The sequence below is a fragment of the Rhinoderma darwinii genome, chromosome 4 (genome assembly GCF_050947455.1).
Source record: "Rhinoderma darwinii isolate aRhiDar2 chromosome 4, aRhiDar2.hap1, whole genome shotgun sequence".
NCBI classification, from domain to species: domain Eukaryota; kingdom Metazoa; phylum Chordata; class Amphibia; order Anura; family Rhinodermatidae; genus Rhinoderma; species Rhinoderma darwinii.
In genome coordinates, this window is record NC_134690.1 from 185,372,504 (window position 1) to 185,395,340 (window position 22,837).

The 22,837-nt window shown below is 41.6% G+C and overlaps 1 protein-coding gene across 15 annotated transcripts in view; it reads right to left on the minus strand.

The window, feature by feature from the left end:
• Positions 1-22,837, minus strand: part of DST (dystonin) — a 546,107-nt gene that overhangs the window by 248,464 nt on the left and 274,806 nt on the right. For all 15 annotated transcript variants that reach the window (XM_075861968.1, XM_075861975.1, XM_075861963.1 and 12 more), the window contains 3 exons: positions 4,971-5,083; positions 4,782-4,888; positions 840-959 (listed from right to left, as the gene is read on the minus strand). In XM_075861968.1, coding sequence (XP_075718083.1) covers positions 840-959; positions 4,782-4,888; positions 4,971-5,083 — 340 coding nt within the window. The remainder of the gene's footprint in view (positions 1-839; positions 960-4,781; positions 4,889-4,970; positions 5,084-22,837) is intronic.

Here is a 22,837-nt window from a genome sequence, read left to right on the forward strand (position 1 = left end):
AGAATAGATGGCAGTGGATGAGGTTAGGATGAGTGTCTGGATTGCTTAACACACTCCTCAAGTGAATAGAATGCACATTAATATTTTTTTTGCTGCCGGTTCCCCTACTTTTAATGCATCAATCTGGTCACTCCCTGGGCATGAGAACGCCTTGATGCAAGGTAAACAGAAAATGTACTGTCAGAGTTAAAACAGTGGCTCACAATCTAGACCTCATAGTGAAGATCTTGATGTTGGGCCATCAGGTTGTTCTTTTGCTTTCTTCAACAGAGAAGTTGGAAGACTGAATTCTGTGGGTTTGTGTTTCAGTGTGACAACGAAACACAAACTAGTAAAAGTCTTGTTGGTGAATCATATTGGCACTTGTGACCATCAGTCAGTGTTTTGTGGGTCTCACAGTCCCTGATGGCTAATAAACAATCTAGAACAGAGTAGATCAGGTGAAAGGAACAGCACAGTCATGTAAGAAACGGGAATGGAAGCCATTATTGTGGAGTAAGTGCAATAAGTAACAAACTTTCATCCTCCACATGCCACATGTGCTAGTTCCTAAGCCCATGGAAAATCTCCTAACTCAAGCATTAAATAAAAATCAGGGGCAGACATACCATTGGGCAGCCTGTGCAGCTGCACAGGGGCCTATTGTCACCATAAAGCAGCCTTCATCTGCTTGACAGATTGCATGTAGATTCCTGAGCGAATGAATTTTATAACTAACAATTACTGACGGATTGTTAAAGGGACATAATGGGGTGATTTATGCAATTCTCTAAGTGTATACTTTATTGCTTTAAGTGCATCTGGGTTATATTGTATACACCAGACAAGTGAGTTCTTACCTTTAGTTCTGCAACAGTATTTGGAAAATTTCTGTCAGACATTAATGCTACATGGTGCCTAATCCATTGGACGAGGTAATTCACCATATTCTGATATTCTATCCACTTTACTTCAACATCCTAAAAACAAGAGAATACAAATATAAGCAACATTGTATCACGCATCATAAAAACACATATTCTGAGACACTTCTATATTTATTGTATTTTATTTTAAAACACAATGAGGTAAATCTACGAAATGTTTCATTCTGCTGATATGGTGGTTTTCGCCAACAAAAGAGGAGCAATTTATTAATGATGTGACCACATTCCTAAAAATGTTGCACAGAATTTTGGGCATGTACTGGACTTTATAAAACCATTCTACAATGTACTAAGTTCGTGCAGACTGTGAAACTGGCTCTATGGCACAAAACTGCATGAAAAGAAAGGTAATATATGGGATTTCATTAAACAACTCATTTTACTGTACAAATAGACTCGTGACCTCAACAGTTTTATTCAAATCTCTGGAAATAAGATTTAATATACACTTTTAATGTGTGCATTACAAATTATTATCCTCACTGCAGTTTTATTTTTTTTTCATTTATCCTTTCTAGAAATAATTAAAATCATGAACACATACGTTATTCAACTCCAACTGCCTTGTTTCTCTACACTTGCAGTATGAAATAAAAAAAAACTATTGACGAGCGAAGAAACTAAATTTAAGCCGTAATTCTGTTTTCAACATTATTTTACCATTTAAATATACACTACCGTTCAAAAGTTTAGGGTCACTTAGAAATTTCCTTATTTTAAAAAGAAAAGCACAGTTTTTTTCAATGAAGATAACATTAAATGAATCAGAAATACACTCTATACATTGTTAATGAGCCAAATGACTATTCTAGCTGCAAACGTCTGGTTTTTAATGCAATATCTACATAGGTGTATAGAGGCCCATTTCCAGCAAACATCACTCCAGTGTTCTAATGGTACATTGTGTTTGCTAACTGTGTTAGGCTATGTTCACACGGGGTATTTTGCCGAGTTTTTTGACGCGGAAACCGCGTCGCAAAACTCGGCAGAAACGGCCCGAGAACGCCTCCCATTGATTTCAATGGGAGGCGTCGGCGTCTTTTTCCCGCGAGCAGTAAAACTGCCTCGCGGGAAAAAGAAGCGACATGCCCTATCTTCGGGCGCTTCCGCCTCTGACCTCCCATTGACTTCAATGGGAGGCAGGAGAAAGCGTACTTCTCGCTGTTTTATGCCCGCGGCGCTCAATGGCCGCGGGCGAAAAACGGCGCGATAATCGCCGCGAAAATCGGCGTGCAGGGAGAGGAATATCTGCCTCAAAGTTCCAAACGGAATTTTGAGGCAGATATTCCTCCCCCAAAATACTTTGTGTGAACATAGCCTTAGAAGGCTAATGGATGATTAAAAAACACTTGAAAACCCTTGTGCAATTATGTTAGCACCGCTGTAAACAGTTTTGCTGTTTAGAGGAGCTATAAAACTGACCTTCCTTTGAGCTAGTTGAAAATCTGGAGCATTACATTTGTGGGTTCGATTAAACTCTCCAAATGGCTAGAAAAAGAGAGCTTTCATGTGAAACTCGACAGTCTATTCTTGTTCTTAGAAATGAAGGCTATTCCATGCGATAAATTGCCAAGAAACTGAAGATTTCCTACAGCGGTGTGTAATACTCCCTTCAGAGGATAGCACAAACAGGCTCTAACCAGAGTAGAAAGAGAAGTGGGAGGCCCCGCTGCACAACTGAGCAACAAGACAAGTACATTAGAGTCTCTAGTTTTAGAAATAGACGCCTCACAGGTGCTCAACGTCTACAGTGAAGAGGCGACTCCGGGATGCTGGCCTTCAGGGCAGAGTGGCAAAGAAAAAGCTATATCTGAGACTGGCTAATAAAAGGAAAATATTAATCTGGGCAAAAGCACACAGACATTGGACAGAGGAAGATTGGAAAAAAGTGTTATGGACAGACGAATCGAAGTTTGAGGTGTTTGGATCACACAGAAGAACATTTGTGAGAAGCAGAACAACTGAAAAGATGCTGGAAGAGTGCCTGACGCCATCTGTCAAGCATGGTGGAGGTAATGTGATGGTCTGGGGTTGCTTTGGTGCTGGTAAAGTGGGAGATTTGTACAAGGTAAAAGGGATTTTGAATAAGGAAGGCTATCACTCCATTTTGCAACGCCATGCCATACCCTGTGGACAGCGCTTGATTGGAGCCAATTTCATCCTACAACAGGACAATGACCCAAAGCACACCTCCAAATTATGCAAGAACTATTTAGGGAAGAAGCAGGCAGCTGGTATTCTATCTGTAATGGAGTGGCCAGCGCAGTCACCAGATCTAAACCCCATAGAGCTGTTGTGGGAGCAGCTTGACCGTATGGTACGCAAGAAGTGCCCATCAAGCCAATCCAACTTGTGGAAGGGGCTTCTGGAAGCATTGGGTGAAATTTCTCCTGATTACCTCAGCAAATTAACAGCTAGAATGCCAAAGGTCTGCAATGCTGTAATTGCTGCAAATGGAGCATTCTTTGATGAAAGTTTGAAGGAGAAAATTATTATTTCAAATAAAAATCATTATTTCTAACCTTATCAATGTCTTGACTATATTTTCTAGTCATTTTGCAACTCATTTGATAAATATAAGTGTGAGTTTTCATGGAAAACACAAAATTGTCTGGGTGACCCCAAACTTTTGAACGGTAGTGTACATATCAAGTTTACTATCTTTTATAAATACTTTGCTTTTCTCCATTCACATAACTCCTTTCAAAATTCTGTTGGTTGTCCTTAGAAACAGTCAACATTTTATCTCTATTCTATCCATTCTCAGACATGTGACCTAACAGCTGAGCTCTATCGGTGCAACGGTCATCTGGACTGCCACTGAACCCTCTGGTAAAAGGAAACCAGCAAATTAGGAAATTAGATTTGTATCTTAATGAATTAGATTCATATAAAAGTAAAGTATTTGCAAAGTTACTGTACATATTATGCAGATTTAAACTGCAAAAATAGTGGAGTGTTCCTTTAAATTCAAACTGAATGACTGAGATGTTTGTACTTGCCGAGAGGTGATGTATGAATGAAACAAGTGCGGTAGTTATGTAACTGCAGCTCACATCAATGCCCACACAGGTAAAGGCAGGGGGATGCGTAGGGCCAGAAAAGTGACAACCACTATTCTGAGTCACAAGTGTGATTAGACTGGTTGTCAAAAGGGAAAACAAAGGTCTACTAGAATGGGTGGGTCATTGAGAGAAACTTCATTGTGAAGTAGCATGGTCCTGAGAAGGTCAACAATACCATCATGTGCAAATATTTATAGAGTGGTTGTGCTCTACATCAACTTAAATGGGGTTGTACGGGCATGGGGCAGTATTTCATACTGATGACCTATCCACAGGATAGGTCATCAGTATATGATCGGTGAGTGTCCGACACCCGGACCCCGCATTGATCAGCTGTTCAGGCTGCCTCCGTGCACCGGATGTCCGTGTCGGAAGCAGATGGTTCCAGTCACAGTATAGCGGCCGTGCTGCAGTATTGCAGCTCTGCTCTTATTCACTTTAATAGGAAAAGAATTGCAGTACTGCAGCATGACCGCCATGCAGTGTTCGGAGCTATCTGCTTCCGACACCAGCCACTGCCCGGAGATAGCTGGAACAGCTGATGAGTGCGGGGTCTGGGTGTTGGACTCCCACCGATCAGATACTGATGACCTATCCTCTAGGTAGATCATCAGTATGGAAAAACAACTCCGTTCCCGGACATCCCCTTTAAATAGGTGTTGTTGTTGTTTTAAGAAAACAGTGCTCATAATTTCAATGAGATGACAGCTGAACACATTTAAAGTAAAACTCTCATTATACTGTACATTGCTTTGCACAATTAAAAAAGCCTGAAATCCATATCACTTACATTTGCACTAATTCCTTCCCCTCCATCTGGTGTCTTGGGAAAAGCATCATACATTGAAGAGACGTATGTAATTACTGACTTTTCATCTGGGGAGGAAACATCTACATCTAAGGATAAAAGAGAATAAACGTGTTCAAATGTTTTCGGCATTTCTTATTCCTCCGTAATATAATGAGAATCGTATTGTACCTTCTGGATCCAGAAGTCTGGTGACACCCAGTTTTTCAGCTACATAAAAAGCATTTTCTAAGTTTGTAATGTTGCTTTGAACAGCAACGGTAGCCATGTCGATCAGGTCCGGCCTGGAAAACAATACATAACCAAGTAATGAATATCTATCGAATTAATTTTATATTTCATATATTTTTGCAGTATAAAGTAACAAAGCCTTATGTTCCAATAGTCATTCTATCTTTTATTACACTCTTATGATTGCAACATAGCCATAACACTCAAAATGTACCGGTTTGGACAGTAACTACTTGTTCGAAGAATCCTTTCGCAATAAACATGTCACAAAATTTCTCCCTACCGGGACTTCTAACAATCAGCTGTTGTCTGTGGGAAAACCCGGCAGTGTTTAATTTTCCTGCAGCGCCACCACAGGGGAAATTAAGCATTACACAGCGTCTATTCATATGAATGGGTTGTCTGTGTAATGCAGGACAGGACAAGCCATCCAGAGTAAAAGACGCTCTCTGTAACTGCTCTCCTTTCTAGCCAAAAGATGAGGATCCTAAACAGGGGACCCCTTTATTTACAGAGTATATGAAAGTGGATTTTTCTAAACTGGACAACCTCTTTAAGGGAAAATGTTTTTAAACATAATATAATTTTCTTTAAAATCACTTTGTCATTTTTCTCTAGTCGAATACAATATTATTACTGTTTGTCCAATAAAGTACACAGATATTTGTTATGATAACTAATCTCTTGTGAGCAGCTGTACATACTACATGAGAAGGTCTCATCTCCTAAATGTTTTTAATGACATGTGCATGGAATCTGCCTTTCAGGACACCCCAAGGACAAAACTGGAGCCAAGAAACTAAGTATAGCCACAGTGGCACGTGCAGGTCCCCAGAGCAGAAAGAGTGCATTGGCCCGACAAACATTACTTTCGAAGTCATATGTTATTATCAGAGACTATGGTCTGTGGAAGAGTTGTATATTATATGCCCTCTTCAGGTAACCCTGCAGAAAGCACCCTTTACAGAATATCAGGTCAGAACCTTTTTAGGATTAGTGCTTTTCTGCACCACAAAGTAAATACTTGGGTGACAAGTGCGAGGTCTAATTCTATTTTTGACCTGCTATGAGGTTACGGTTATTGACATCAGCGCTGGTCTCTAAGGAGTTTCTGTTGCATTTTGATGGCAAGAATAGTTTTGTTTGCAACTCTATTCCTCCAGTCAAAAACCTATTGTGATGGTTAATATAATTGAAATGAAAACAAAGAACACAATTATGTCTTTGTGTCTTATTTTACTTAAGAGCTAGATATTAGGTATTAGTTATAAAATCTGACCAGTCAAGCTGTGGTATAATGTGATCTTTTTATTATATATACATCTATTACGGAGTAGTTCACTCAGAGTTTTCTGGCACTGATTTTGATGGAATCAGTGCCAAGAAACACCCCAAATTTCCCTCCACTCATTTTAATGGGAGGCAGAGGCTTTTTTCTCCCGGGGGACAGTTGGCCGATTGTGGGGAAAAAAAATGGCGCACTCTTTCTTTGAGCGGTATCCGCCTCTAACCTCCCATTGAATCAATGGGAGGCAGAAAAAACCTGCAACGTACTTTTGGAGCGTTTCCAGCAGAATTTTAAGGCAGATTTTTAATTGCCAGCGTTTTAGCCGTTGAATCTAATGCAAACATTGTGGACAAAAAACACAGCGAAAAAATTTGAAAAAAGAAAAAGTGGCAAAAAATGCTGGCAATTTAAAAAAACACATTGTGTAAACTCCCTCTAAGGGTTTAGCAGACAGTTTTTGGTTGTATTATTTTTCCTCTCATTCCACTTTATCTAAGTAGTATAGGGCTTTTTTGCATTAGCGGCTCATTGCCAATACGTGTGCCTCATTTTGGTTTTGGATGAACAGATCATAAAGTATTGAGAAGGCTCCTTTGATAATTTATGCTTGTAGGATTTTTCACATTAATATTGTTTTGATGAATGGTTGAACGTGAAAATATATTCATTAGGGGTCCTGCCCTTGTTCCGTACTCTTAGATTACATCATTTAGCAGTTTCCTCTACATGGTGACAGCTGATAGGCCTGTCATGTGACCTGACATTCACTGCTAGGTATCAGTAAATGTGATTGGCTCCAGACTTTAGACTCATTCAGACACAGGGAAACTCTTCAGACTTATTCATTATAAGTAAAACTTCCAGGGAGAAAATAAAAAAAATCATAGTTTTTTTTAGCTTAATTCTCCCATGAGTATAGTTTGTAATCTAACATTGATTATAATTTAAAATAGTGACAAATTCTCTCTAAAATATGATCATATGATGGAAATGTTATGTTAATGCCGTGTGAGATTTTCAACAGCAGGTTGGGATCAGGTAGGTTATGTCTGAGCAGGAGTACAATGGACAACTACAAAGATGGTGGAGCTGGGCTGAGGTAATGTAAGGGTGTCAGGTAGTACAATTTCACCTTATTAAAGGGGTTATCATATCAGGGCAACCCCTTTACATATTCTTTATTACAGCATATGGAAGTAATAGGAAAAGGGGGGGGGGGGGCTGTTCAGAAACCATTCTATTAGCCAGAGCAGAGAGCAGCTGAAAAGAGCAGTGCCGCCTCTAGAAGACTCAGAAAGCCCATGAATTACAGTCACCCATTTATTTGAATGAGGATCGTGTAATATAAAATTTCCTCTGCAAAGGTTTTAACAGCCAGGCACTGGGTCAGGAGCTGAGTATTTCTTCATCTATTCCTGATGAGTGAATTCAATTACACTTATTTTAGTGTAAGGCCCTGTTCACACGGCAGAATTTTTGTGGCAGAGCCCGTCACGGATTCCACCTCCCATTCATTTCAACGGTAGTCGGACGCTTCTTTTTCCCCGCTAGCTGAATTTTTCAGCTAGCAGGAAAAAGAAGCGTCCTGCCCAATCTTCCGGTGGATACCGCCTGAACCTCCCATTGAAGGCAATGGGAGGAAGAATCTTTCTGCCGGCGGCAAGAATAATTCCGTGGCGGATTTTGCGGCGGAACCAATTATGTAAGATCCTCCGTGTGAGTGGACCCTAAAAGAGAGGGGAATAACATAATAAAAACATTTGCAATCATCAACAGTTACTCACCTAAATATTGAAAGCACATTTTTTTTTATTTTTTTTTAAAAGCACTCTATTATGTAACTGTTTTCTTAATGCTAGGGAATAATACGACATACCCCTGGAAACAATACAGTAGACTTTCTTCTTATAGATGAAATGAAGCCAAACCACAGATTGTGCAGCACTGTATATTATAGCCTGGGGCATAGACTAATTATTACCACTCCCTCAATACTACAATGAAAAATATGTACAAAAAATGTTGCATAACAACATTTCTTCAATGATACAAGAAGCATTTTTCTAAAACGCACATGCACACACTCACACACATTTCTAGCACAGGTCATTCATATAATAAGTGTGGAGAATATCTGTTCTCTAGCGTGTAGGTGTCCACATCCTGCTCTACCAGCATCAAGGAAAGAACTACTTCTTGGAACATTCCAAAATCAAACCTCGATGTCTTGAGCTATACTCCTCCTAACGTCCTCTACTTGGGTTCAGAAAGTAGAAAGTTAGAGCTGCCATCTTTAGCATTGGTGAAGCCACCGTTTGCCAAATTGCTCTCTCCTCGCCCTCTCTGTTGCTTCTGCTTTACACGAAAATCAATGCAGAGTCTGGTTGATCACAGTCTAAGGCCCCATGCAAACGACCGTAAAAATCGCCAGTAATTCATGCAATTACAGACCCCTTCACTTCTATTGTCCACGGACTCCTTCCCCTTTATTTAAAGGAAGGTGTCCGGGCCGTAGAAAGCCACCACAAAACATAGGACATGTCTTATCTTTTGCTTTTCACAGACGGTGCTCCCATACTTTATATGGCAGCACGACCAGCAAATGCAGGTGGATGTCAACGGCCGTCGGCGGCCGGCCATGCCCACAAGCGCAGGCCGTGATTACAGGCATGGCCGTGTGCATGGGGCCTAAGGCTCTGTGTACATCTGTAGTAGTATTTCCGTTAGTCTGTTCCATCATGGGAACAGAACTATAATAATAGAAGTACCGGATCACCAACGACGACTGATAGAACTCATTGATGTTAATGATTTCCTTCATTTTGCCAGACAATATAGCACTGCATGCCGCACTATTTTGTAAGGCAAATATGATGGCATCTGCAACGGACGCTTCTAACGGAGCCTGTGACGCAGATGTGATCACAGCCTAATAATAAAATGTATGTTTATAAAATAAATGTTTGCTTTTTTTTCACATTAGCGTTCTGGCTTTCATTTTTACAGTATGCATGGCAGAAATGTTAAATCCATTATGACCTGTCATGATCCGTTATACAGATCCATCATGCTAATTTATTTACTTCCATTGACTTATAGTGGGATCGTCAGGGGTCCTTTTTTATAACTGGATAATTGACTAGGCTTTTTTGAGTGATCGAAATGATTATTCTAAGAACAGGAGTCTATCTTACAGTATTAGAGGCTAATAGTTTACACTTATTCAATCCTTTTTCATCCACTATATGAAATGTGACGTAGCTTTATAACAATGCTTGGGATGACTCACTGTGTAGTAATACAATATTATATTCAGTAGTTTCAACTTGAATAATGCTTAAATCTATAGCAAGATCCAACGTGAACAGATTAACAGACAGACCATTGGTATGCCCTAATTGGTGCCTGTGCATATTTTTTATGGATTGGCACAATATAATAGCGTACAATTTATTTAAAATTGTGATTTAAAAATAAAAATTTTCATATGAAAATAACATTCGTCGTATTCCTATACACTGTGTGCACAATTATTAGGCAAGTGAGTATTTTGACCGTAGAATAATTTTTATGCATATTTTCCAATTATAAGCTGTATAAACTTGACTGCTTATTGGATTGAAGCATATCAGGTGATGCAGGGGCGTAGCTAGGGGGGGGCAGGCGGGGCACTTGCCCCGGGCGCAGTTCAGAGGGGGGCGCCAGCGCCCCCTCCTCCTGCACTATAATTGTACCTGTGTCGCAAGGACACAGGTACAATTAGAAGCAATGAATGACCGGGCACGTTCCGTGCCCGGCCATTCAGCGCCTCTCCACGAATGAAGCGACTGGTACCTTTTGTACCAGTGACGCTTCCGTCGATGAAAGGCGCTGACTGACTGGCAGGGAAAGTCATCCTGCCCAGCCAATCAGCGCCTTTCATAGACGCTGTGTTCAACCCCCTGGAGACCTGCGCAGAAGAGAGCAGGTCTCCATGGCTGCCGGACGGCGTGGGAGCGGGAATAAGGTGAGTTTGAAATGTTTTTTTGTTTTTTTTTAAATTGTAATAGAAGTGTGTGGCTGTATCTGCGGGGGGGGGGGGGGCGACGACTTTGTCTACCTACGGGGGGTGTCTATCTACAGGGCTGGGCTATATACAGGGGGACTATATCTGCTGGGCTATATACAGGGGGGCTATATCTACAGGGGAGCTATATACAGGGGGACTATATCTGCTGGGCTATATACAGGGGGACTATATCTACAGGGGCGCTATATACAGGGGGACTATATCTACAGGGGAGCTATATACAGGGGGACTATATCTACAGGGGAGCTATATACTGGAGTGGGCTGTCTATAGAGCACCATATACAGGGGTGGGCTATATACAGGGGGACTATATCTACAGGGGGGGCTATATACTGGAGTGAGCTGTCTATAGAGCACCATATACAGGGGTGGGCTATATGGTATATAGCCCCCTGTAGATATAGCCCACCCCTGTATATGGTGCTCCATAGATAGCCCACCCCAGTATATAGCCCCCCTGTAGATATAGTCGCCCTGTATATAGCCCAGCCCTGTAGATATAGCCCCCTGTAGATATATTCCCCCTGTAGATATATTCCCCCTGTATATAGCCCACCCCTGTATATAGCCCACCCCTGTATATAGCCCCCCTATGTATAGCCCACCACTGTAGATATACCCCCCTGTGTATAGCCCACCCCTGTATATAGCCCCCTCTGTAGGTATAGCCCACCCCTGTATATAGCCCCCCCTGTGTATATCCCAGCCCTGTGTATAGCCCACCCCTGTATATAGTATCCCACAAATAGCTCCCCCTATAGTGCTCCACAGAAAGCCCACCCCTGTATATAGCCCCCTTGTACATATAGTCCACCCCTGTATATAGTGCTCCACAGATAGCCCACCCTTGTGTATAGTATATACAGGGGTGGGCTATCTGTGGAGCACTATATACAGGGGTGGACTATCTAGTGGAGCATTATATACAGGGGTGGACTATATGTGGAGCACTATATACAGAGGTGGGCTATATCTACAGGGGGGCTACATACATGGTTGGGCTATCTGTAGAGCTCTATATACAGGGGTGGGCTATATCTACAGGGGGCTATATACAGGGGTGGGCTATCTGTAGAGCACTATAGGGGGAGTTATTTGTGGGACACTATATACAGGGGTGGGCTATATAGGGGCACTATCTACAGGGGGCTCTATGGCAGGCACTATCTACAGGGGGCACAGTGTGTGTGTGTGTGTGTGTGTGTGTGGGACACGGTGTATGGTGCTATTATATTTAGGGGTGTAGTGTGTGGTATAATGATAACTTTATATTTATTTATAGGTGCAGAAATGTTGGAAAAGTGAGAAGCTGAAGACATGTGAGCGGCAAACTGCAGAAATGGGCTGTGACCGGGCGAAGCCACCATAGAGGTCTGGACCAAATGGAGAAAAAGAACTAGAATCTGAGACGTCACCGGTGAGTCACTTAATGTAAATGTTTATTCTGCCTCTAATCAGTAATGTAGTCACTGTATGATCTGCAGCGAGATGATGGGTGGTGTGATTATGATATGATTTATTTTTTGTGAAACAGCGACTCCCAGCATATCCTTATCATTGTTCGGGCCATGCTGGGAGCTGTAGTTTTACGCCGTACATACCTATACGGCAGGGGTTGCACAGCTGTATTTGTTCTGGGGCTGTATATATGTATCGAGCTTGGTTCTGGTGTTGTGTATAGAACCATATTGCTTGTGAAATGTACAAATAATTTTATGTTCGCGTTACATAAAAAGAAATGACACGTTGATTGGTAGAGAAAACAAACATGGCGAGGGGGAAGAAGAGGTTGGGGGGGGGGCGCCAAACTGAATCTTTGCCCCGGGTGCTGGAGAACCTAGCTACGCCTCTGAGGTGATGTGTATTTGTGTAATGAGGGACAGTGCGGCCTAAGGAGATCAAGACACTATATCAAGGTGTGCATAATTATTAGGCAGCTTGTTTTCCTTTGGCAAAATGGGGCAAAAAAGATTTAACCCGTTAGTGACCGCCAATACACCTTTTCACGGCGGCCACTAACAGGCTTTATTCTGATGCATACGCCTTTTCACGGCGCTACATCAGAATAAACCTGCGGCACCGGGAGCTAGCAGGCATCCACTACAGGCAGACCTGGGGGCCTTTATTAGGCCCCCGGTTACCATAGAAGACACTGGAACCCTGCGATCTCATAGCAGGGTGCCAGTGGGGTGAGAGAGGGAGCTCCCTCCCTCTCTCCAAAACCACTCAGATGCGGCGCTCGCTATTGAGCGCCACATCTAAGGGGTTAAACGGGCGGATTTCGATCAACCCGCTCGAGCAGCGATGCCCCAAGTTCTGAGCTACCTCAGGTAGCTGAGAACAGGGAATTTTAACTGTTTAAACGGACAGGCAGTAATACAGTGCAATACAGAAGTATTACAGAGTATTATAAAAGCGATTGGACGATCGCATAGTGAAGTCCCCTAGTGGGACTAGTAAAAAAGTAAAAAAAAGTTTAATAAACATTAACCCCTTAATGATCAGCCTATTTTAGACCTTAATGACCAAGCTATTTTTTACGTTTTTCCATCGTCGCATTCCAAGAGCTATAACTTTTTTATTTTTGCGTCTACATAGCTGTATAAGGTCTTGTTTTTTGCGGGGCAAGTTGTATTTTTTAATAGCACCATTTTGAGGTACATATTATTTATTGATTAACTTTTATTAACTTTTTTTGGGAGGGAATAGAAAAAAATCAGAAGTTTCGCCACACTTTTTTGCGTCCTAAATCTACGCCGTTTACCATGTGGTATAAATAAAACAATAACTTTATTCAGCGGGTTGTTACGATTGCAACAATACCAAATTTGTATAGTTTTTGTATGTTTTACTACTTTTACACAGTAAAAACGCTTTTTTTTAAAAATTATTTGGTTTTGTGTCTCCATATTTGAAGAGCCGTAACGTTTTTATTTTTTCGCCGATGCGGTTGTATGAGGGCTTTTTTTTTGCGGGAAGACTTGTAGTTTTTATTGGTACCATTTTGGAGTAGATGCGACTTTTTGATCACTTTTTAATCACATTTTTTTAAAGTCAGGATTCACAGAAAACAGCAATTTTTCCGTCGTTTTTTATTTAATTTTTTACGGCGTTCACCGTGCGGGTTAAGTAATCTTATAGCTTTATAGTTGGGGTCGTTACGGACGCGGCGATACCAAATATGTGTAACTTTTTTACTTTGCTTTAGTATTAAAAAAACTAAATAGTTTGTAAGGGGAAAAAGTGGGTTTTTCATTTTTTTTTCACATTTTTTTTTCATTAACTTTATTAAACTTTTTTTTTAACTTTTTACTAGTCCCACTAGGGGACTTTAATATGTGATCATCCAATCGCTATTATAATACACTGCAATACTTTTGTATTGCAGTGTATTACTGCCTGTCCGTTTAACACGGACAGGCATCTGCTAGTTCATGCCTGCGGCATGATCTAGCAGGCATTCGCTACAGGCAGACCTGGGGGCCTTTATTAGGCCCACGGCTGCCATTGGAGACACAGACACTCGGCGATCTTATTGCCGGGTGTCAGTGGGATGAGAGGGAGCTCCCTCTCTCCAAAAACCACTCAGATGCAGTGCACGCTATTGCGCACCGCATCTGAAAGGTTAAACGGGTGAGATCGGTACTAATATCGATCTCACCCGGCAGAGCAGGGACGCCCCCAGCCCTCTGGCGTATTGGCGCCTCACTAATGGGTTAATAAATAAATGAAAAACACACTTTTTCCCCTTACAAAATGCTTTATTATGAAAAGAAAGTAAAAAGTTACACATATTTGGTATCGCCGCGTTCGTAACGACCCGAGCTATAAAGCTATTATGTTATTTAACCCGCTCGGCGAACGCTGTAAAAAATAAAATAAAAAATAATGCCAGTAATTGCGGTTTCCGGTTCATCCTACCTCCAAAAAAATGTGATAAAAAGTGATCAAAAGTCGCATGTACTCCAAAATGGAAACTACAAGTTGTCCCGCAAAAAAAAAGCCCTCATACAGCTGCTTCGGCGGAAAAATAAAAAAGTTATGGCTCTGTTTTTACTGTATAAAAGTAGTAAAACATAAGAATCGTCGCAATCGTAACCACCCACTGAATAAAGTTATTATGTTATTTATACCACATGGTAATTGGCGTAAATTAAAGAAGCATAAAAAGTGACGAAATTGCTATATTTTTTTCTTTTACGCCCCAAAAAAGTTTATAAAAATGTATCAATAAATGATATGTACCCCAAAATGGTGCTATTAAAAAATACAACTTGTCCCGCAAAAAACAAGTAATTATACATCCATGTAGACGCAAAAATAAAAAAAAGTTATAGCTCTTGGAATGCGATGATGGAAAAACAATAAAAAATAGCTTGGTCATTAAGGTTTAAAATAGGCTGGTCATTAAAGGGTTAACAGAGTCTGAAAAGTCAAAAATAGTTAAAAGTCTTTGACAGCAGCACTCTTGAAATTGCTAAGATATTGGGGCGTGATCACAGAACCATCAAACGTTTTGTTTGCAAATAGTCAACAGGGTCGCAAGACACGTGTTGAGAAAAAAAAACGCAAATTTTCTTCCAAAGATTTGAGAAGAATCATCAAACGAGAAGCGACCAGGAAGCCATTATCCTCCAGTGCTGTCATATTCCAGTACTGCAACCTCCCTAAAGTGCCAAGAAGTACAAGGTGTTCAGTGCTCAGAGACATGGCCAAGGTAAGGAAGCCTGAAACCCGACTACCACTGAACAAGACACATAAGTTAAAGGTTTTATGGCCTGATGAGATGAGAGTGACTTTTGACGGACCAGAAGGATGGGCCCGTGGCTGCATCAGCAATGGGCACAGATCTCCACTTCGACTTAAATGCCAGAAAGGTGGAGGTGGTGTACTTCTATGGCCTGGTGTTATTAAAGATGAGCTAGTTGGACCTTTTCGTGTTGAAGATGGACTAAAAATCAACTCCCAAACCAACTGCCAGTTATTAGAAGACACTTTCATCAAGCAATGGTACGGGAAAAAGTCTGCATCTTTCAAGAAAACTATGATTTTTATGCAGAACAATGCTCCTTCGCATGCATTGAAGTACTCCACTGCATGGCTAGCCAGTAAATGCCTTAAAGATGAAAGAATAATGACATGGCCCCCTTCCTCACCTGACCTAAACCCTATTGAGAACTTGTGGGCCCTTCTTAAAGGGAAGGTGTCATTAAATGTTTATTTTTTTTATCATATTGCTTTTAATATGATATTAACATAAATTTTATTTATTTGTGTTCTCATGTTCTACTTTTAAGGGTATGTGCACACGATAGCAGGCATTTACGTGTGAAAAGACAGACTGTTTTCAAGAGAAAACAGCTGCCTCGTTTCACACGTAAATGCTCCTCCTCGTAATATACGAGGCGTCTGTGACGTTCGTAAATCTTGAGATGCTCTTCATTGACTTCAATGAACAACGGCTCAAATTACGTTGCAAAGAAGTGCCCTGCACTTCTTTTGCCGAGGCAGTCAATTTACGCGTCGTCGTTTGACAGCTGTCAAACGACGACGCGTAAATTACAGGTCGTCTGCACAGTACGTCGGCAAACCCATTCAAATGAATGGGCAGATGTTTGCCGACGTATTGTAGCCCTATTTTCAGGCGTAAATCGAGGCATAATACGCCTCGTTTACGCCTGAAAATAGGTTGTGTGAACCCAGCCTTACTGTGTTCTTACTTTTACTTCTCTATGGGGGCTGCCATTTTTTTTTCATCTCTGTATGTGTCTATGGAATACAGCACATACAACCCCATAGAGAATGTAAACGGGAGCCGTTCCATTCTCTGAAGCATACGCCGCTCCGACACAGACCAAAACGAACCTCGTTCGCAGAGCGAAATCCGGCGCCATTTTAATGTGAACCGGAAGCCGTTGTTGGACAGTAAGATAACGACTTCCGGCCGCGACTTATTTATGTTCGTGTATGTGATGTGTGTATTATGTTCGTGTATGTTCGTGTGATACTGTCTGCTGAGCACTGTATCTAATCCTCCTACACTGTGCAGTCGCTCAGAAAATGGCGACACACAGTGTAGGCCTCATTTACACGAGCGTAATATACGCGCGTGCGACGCGCGTGCTTTTCACGCGTGTCGTACGCACATATATTACTCTATGGGGCAGTGCAGACGATACGTGAATTTTGCGCAGCGCGAGTGTGTTGCGTAAAACTCACGACATGTTCTATAATCGTGCGTTTTTCGCGCATCACGCATCCATTGAAGTCAATGGGTGCGTGAAAACCACGCATGCCGCACGGAAGCACTTCCGTGCGAACTGCGTGTTTCGCGCAAGAGCTGTCAAAAGGATGAATGTAAACAGAAAAGCACCACGTGCTTTTCTGTTTACAAACATCCAAACGGAGTGTCAAATTAGAGATGAGCGCACCGAACTTCACCGGGTTCGGCCGAACTCGTTTTGACCGAACCCGGCAAAAAATTTTCTGGTACGCGACGTCGGGAGACAGTCACTGTCCACGGTACTGAAAGAGTTAAACTGGTTCAGCACCATGGACAGTGACTTCCGATCACAATATACATGTACGTGTAAAAAAAAACAGAAGTTCTGACTTCCCGATAACTCCCGGGTTCTTCCTCCAGTCTGACCTCCCGGGATGACAATTCAGTTCTAAGTGACAGCTGCAGCCAATCACAGGCCAAGCACAGGCTGCAGCCAATCACAGGCTGCAGCGGTCACTTGGACTGCCGCGTCATCCTGGGAGGTGGGGCCGGATGACAAGAGAGGGACGCGTCACCAAGGCAACGGCCGGGAGACCGGACTGGAGGAAGCAGGAAGTTCATGGTAAGTATGAACGTCTTTTTTTTATTCACAGATTGGTGTATATTTTGATCGGAATTCACTGTCGAGGGTGCTGAAAGAGTTACTGCCGATCAGTTAGCTCTTTCAGCACCCTGGACAGTGACGGACGTCGACTGGCCTCATCTCTATGATGGCGGCTGCGCGAAAATCACGCAGCCGCGCATCATACACGGATGACACACGGAGCTGTCAAGTGCCTTTTGCGCGCGCAAAACGCTGCGTTTTTTGCTCGTGCAAAACGCACACGCTCGTGTAAATCAGGCCTAAACGACAGCTGTACAGTGAAGGAAAACCGTACTCCTCTCTGAACAGTGTCGGGAGGCTGTGGTTGCTGCTGCACAAAAAGTTGATCGTCAACAGATTAAGAAACTGACAGACTCCATGGATGGAAGGCTTATGACAGTTATTGAAAAGAAGGGTGGCTAAATTGGTCACTGATTATTTTTTTGGGGGAAATTTCAGAAATGTTTATTTGTAAATTTTGAGTTGTAAGTTTATTATTCTCACTTTAACCCCTATCCTCAAGAGTCAATAACTATACGTTGTCGCGGGAGGTTACTTCTCGCACGAGGACGTATAGTTACTGAGTTGTTTCCGGTGCACACTGTCGGCAACAGTGTACACCGGGAACCGGGAGGTCAGCTGTCACCGACAGCTGACACTCCACTTTGCCTCTGATTTTGGCAATTAACCCCTTAAATGCGGCGATCGGTTGCGATCACCGCATTTTAGGGGTTTCTAGCATATTGACAGACCCCGGTCTGAAATCGCAGGGTTTCCTGATAGTAAGGGCGGATTCACACGAACGTGATTTTCGTCCGTGCAGCCCACGTGGTTTTCACGCGAGTCGCACGGCCTATACAAGTCTATGGGGCAGTGCAGACAGTCTGTGAGTTTTGCGCAGCGTGAGGCCGCTGCGTAAAACTCACGACATGAAGTCAATGGGTACGTGAAAATCACGCATGCCCCACGGAAGCACTTCCGTGGGAGAAGCGTTATTCGCGCAACAGCAGTAAAAGAATGAGCTTTTCTGTTTACAAACATCCAAACGGAGTGTCATAATGATGGACGCAGCCGCGCATCCATATGAACAGGACACACGGAGCTGTCACGCTGCTGCCACGCGCGCAAAACGCAGCGTTTTTGTGCGCGCGCAAAACGCTCACATTCGTCTGAATCCGCCCTTAGAATGGCAATGGCAAACAGAGGCCAAACAATGGCCTGCGTGTCTGCCATGGACGGAAGCCCATCAGGACCAACCTGATAGGCCTCCTATCAGAGTGACAGGAAGTCACTGTGTCGTTCCCGATGTACACTGTCGGCGACAAGGTATGCATTGGTAACCGGGAGGTCAGCTGTCCCCGACAGCTGACACTCCAATGTTGCCGATCAGCGGTTCATCGCGTCACACTGACAGTTGGAATACATGACACTACCTAGGTAGTGTCATGTATTATAGCAGCGATCAGAGCTGCAGGTAAAAAAATAAAGTGTAAAAAGTAAAAAAAAAAAAAGAAAAAAGTTAAATAAAAATGTTTTAAAAAAGTGTTAAAATAAAAGGTATTTTGTTTTTCCTATAATAAGTCTTTTATTATAGGAAAAAAATTAAAACGTTAAAAAAAAGTACACATATTTAGTATCACCGCGTTCGTAAAAACCCCAACTATAAAACTATAATGTTATTTTTCCCGCACGGGAACACCGCAAACAACAATCAAAAAGTCGCATGTACCCCAAAATAGTACCAATAAAAACTACAACCCGTCACGCAAAAAACAAGACCTCATACAGCTTTTTTTACTAAAAAATAAAAAAGTTATGGCTCTCAGAATATGGTGACACAGAAAATAAATTATTTTATAGAAAAGTAATTTTATTGTGCAAACACTGCAAAACATAAAAAAAACTATATACATATGGCATCGCCGTAATCATATCGACACGCAGAATAAAGTAAAACGTAATTTATTGCGCACTGTGAACGCCGTAAGATGACCAAAATCGCAGTTTTTTGGTCACCTTAGCTCTAAAAAATGTTTAATAAAAAGTGATCAAGAAGTTTTATGTACCATAAAATGGTACCAATAAAAGCTACAGCTCGTCCCGCCAACAATAAGCCCCCAGACCGCTCAATCGAGCAAAAAATAATAAAGTTATGCCTCTCAGAATATGGTGATACAAAACATTTTTTTTCTTTTACAAATAGTCTTTTCTTTGTAAAAGTAGTAAAATATAAATGTAAAAAATAAAAAACCTATATAAATTTGGTATCATCGCAATCGTATTGAGACGTAGAATAAAACTAAGTTGTCGTTTTTACCGCATGGTGAAAGACGTAAAAACAAAGCCCCAAAAACAATGGAGAAATCACAGTTTTTTCCAATTTCAGCCCGCAAATAATTTTTGTTCAGTTTCCCAGTACATTGTATGGTACTTTATATGGTGTCAATAGAAACTACAACTCCTGCCGCAAAAAATAAGCCCTCACACCACTCTATTGACGGAAAAATTAAAAAGTTATGGCTCTTGGAAGGCGTGGAGTGAAAAAATAAAACTAAAAAGCAAAAAAGGATCACTCCTGAAAGTGTTAATTAATTTCTAATAAAAAAAAAACTATTATGACCACATATGGGGTATTGGCGTACTCGGGAGAGATTGCGTTACAAACGTTGGGTGGCTTTTTCTCTAATACCCTTGCGGAAATGAAAAAATTCAACATTTTAGTGGACAAAAATGTTGATAATAATTTTCACGGCCTAATTCCACTTAATTCTACTAAAATTCCTTTAGGGGTGTAGTTTCCAAAATGGGGTCACTTTTGGGGGGTTTCCACTGTTTTGGTCCCTCCAGGGCGTTGCAAATGCGACATGGCGCCGAAAACCAAAATCTGCGCTACAAAATGCAAATGGTGCTCCTTCCCTTCTGAGCTCTGCCGTGTCCAAACATCAGTTTATGACCACATATGTGGTATTGCCGTAATCGGGAGAAATTGCTTTACAAATGTTGGGGTGCTTTTTCTCCTTTGTTCCTTGTAAAAATTAAAAAATTCCATCTTCACAGGCTAATTCCACTTGACGGGTGTAGTTTTCAAAATGGAGTCCCTTTTCGGTTGTAGTTTCGACTGTTTAGGCACCACAAGACCTCTTCAAACCTGCCTAAAATACATTCCAAAAAAAAGGAGGCCCCAAAATCCTCTAGGTGCTCCTTTGCTAACTTAGGCTGGTACTTCAGTCCATTAGGACACTAGGGTGACATGTTGGATATTTCTAAAAATGGCAGAATCTGGGCAATAAATATTGAGTTGCGTTTCTCTGGTAAAACCTTCTGGGTTACAGAATAAAATGTATTTCAGCAAAAAAAATTAATCTACCTCTACTTTGCCTTAATTCCTGTGAAACGCCTAAAGGGTTAAAATACTTTCTGAATGCTGATTTGAATACTTTGATGGGTGCAGTTTTCAAAATGAGGTGATTTATGGGGACTTTCTAATATATAAGGTCCTCAAAGCCACTTCAGAACTGAACTGGTCCATGAAAAAATAGGCTTTTGAAATTTTCTTGAAAATATGAGAAATTGCTGCTAAAGTTCTAAGCCTTGTAACGTCCTAGAATAATAAAAGGACGTGAAAAAAATTATGCAACATAAAGTAGACATACAGGAAATGTTAACTACTAACTATTTTGAGTGGTATTACTATCTGTTTTACAAGTAGATACATTTAAATTTAGAAAAATGCAAATTTTTGCAAATTCTCTAAAATGTTGAGTTTTTCACAAATAAATATAAAATTTATCGACCAACTTTTTTCACTGACATAAAGTACAATATGTTACGAGAAAACAATCTCAGAATCGCTTGGATAGGTTAAAGCATTCCAAAGTTATTACCACATAAAGCGACACATGTCGGATTTGAAAAAAATTATCTGTGTTCACAAGGCCAAAACAGGCTGTGTCCTAAAAGGGTTAACAGATGAAAATAAACAAGTGAGATGGGAAAATTTTCCTTTTTTATTTAGCTACATAATAATTCTGTGCACTAATAGTTGCCCAATAATTATGCACACATAGATATTCTCCTAAGAAACCCAAAACCTCACTTTTATTATAACGGCCGCGGTCGTGGACCGCCGCCGTTCATCTCCATCCGACGGCCACGACTGCAAACTTCTTGCCAGCGTCTCTCTCCTCGGAGACGCCAGCACACGAGGCCGTCCTGCTCTGTAGTGTCCTCTAGGGTGCGCGCGCGTTCCCAGCCTTGAAGGGCCAGCGCACACATGCAAACACTTACCAATAATCCCCAGATCACCCTGGACTATAAGGGTATGTTCACATGCACTGTTTTCAGGCGTAATTCGGGCGTTTTACATCTCGAATTACGCCTGAAAAAAACGGCTCCATTACGCCTACAAACATCTGCCCATTGCTTTCAATGGGTTTTACGATGTTCTGTTCCCGCGAGGTGTAATTTTACGCGTAACAGTAAGTCCTTTTGGACTCAATGAAAACTTTGGCTTTGGATGTTTTCTTTAACACACCGGTTAAATGTCCACATTAGTACATACCCTCTATATCATATTCACATCTCTTCATTAACATTTGTAAGTGTGTTTGTGTATTTATTACACATATAACAATTTTCAACTCTTTTGCTGTATGATTACTCCATCCCTACAACTACGGGATTTACATGTCATTTATTTCATTTTATTTTGTTTATTTCATATATATACATCTCTTTGTGCATACATAATTCTCTGTTTTTGGTTGTATCATGATGGTTTTTGGTGTCCTAGTGATGATATTTGCAATTATTAGCGATTTTCATTCTGAGAACTTCATTGAAATTATACCAATCGAGACCTAGGTCCCTGATTGGTTCCTGAGTCCGTCAATCAACATGGACCCTATTTATAGGGCGTTTTAATGGCGGCCTCCCACCCCTGGAAGAAGCCAGAATTCTGGCGAAACGCGCGTCGGGTGCTATATCCACTATTCATTGGTGCTTACAATTAATCAGAGCTGCTTTTGTTCAGCTCAAACAGACCACGCTATACAATACGGCTGACAGCTGACAACTGTCAGCTACTTCAGTGCGCTATATCAATTACAGCGTGTCTCACTGCCCTACTCTCAAAAGCCGGGGCATATCTCTCTCACCTCCCGCTATCATATGGTCAGTCGACCAGTAACCCTTGCACGATCTTCCCGGGGTGAATTCTCACCCACGGGCTTAGACCTCAGGCGAGGTATAGCGAGGCTGTGGGGTCTCGGCACCAGAGCTCTCACCACCCCACTCATTCACTCAGCTCTCATACTGAGTCAATAGAGAGGACTTATTAATAATCGCTCTGGCAACTGACACGATTCAGTGAGCGAATGCAGCTCACCGCTTCTGGGTTCTCCAGCGGTGGTGGCGCATATCACAATCGCTCTCTGCATCGCTGCTCCCCAGGCAGACAGCGATGTGAAGGCGCACTCGAAAATTAACTGCCTATAATAAACGTTGGAGTAACGTTAGATGTGCATGTGGTTCGATCACCACTGCTCATCTAGTTACTGCAGGGCTCACTCTGACTTCAATTA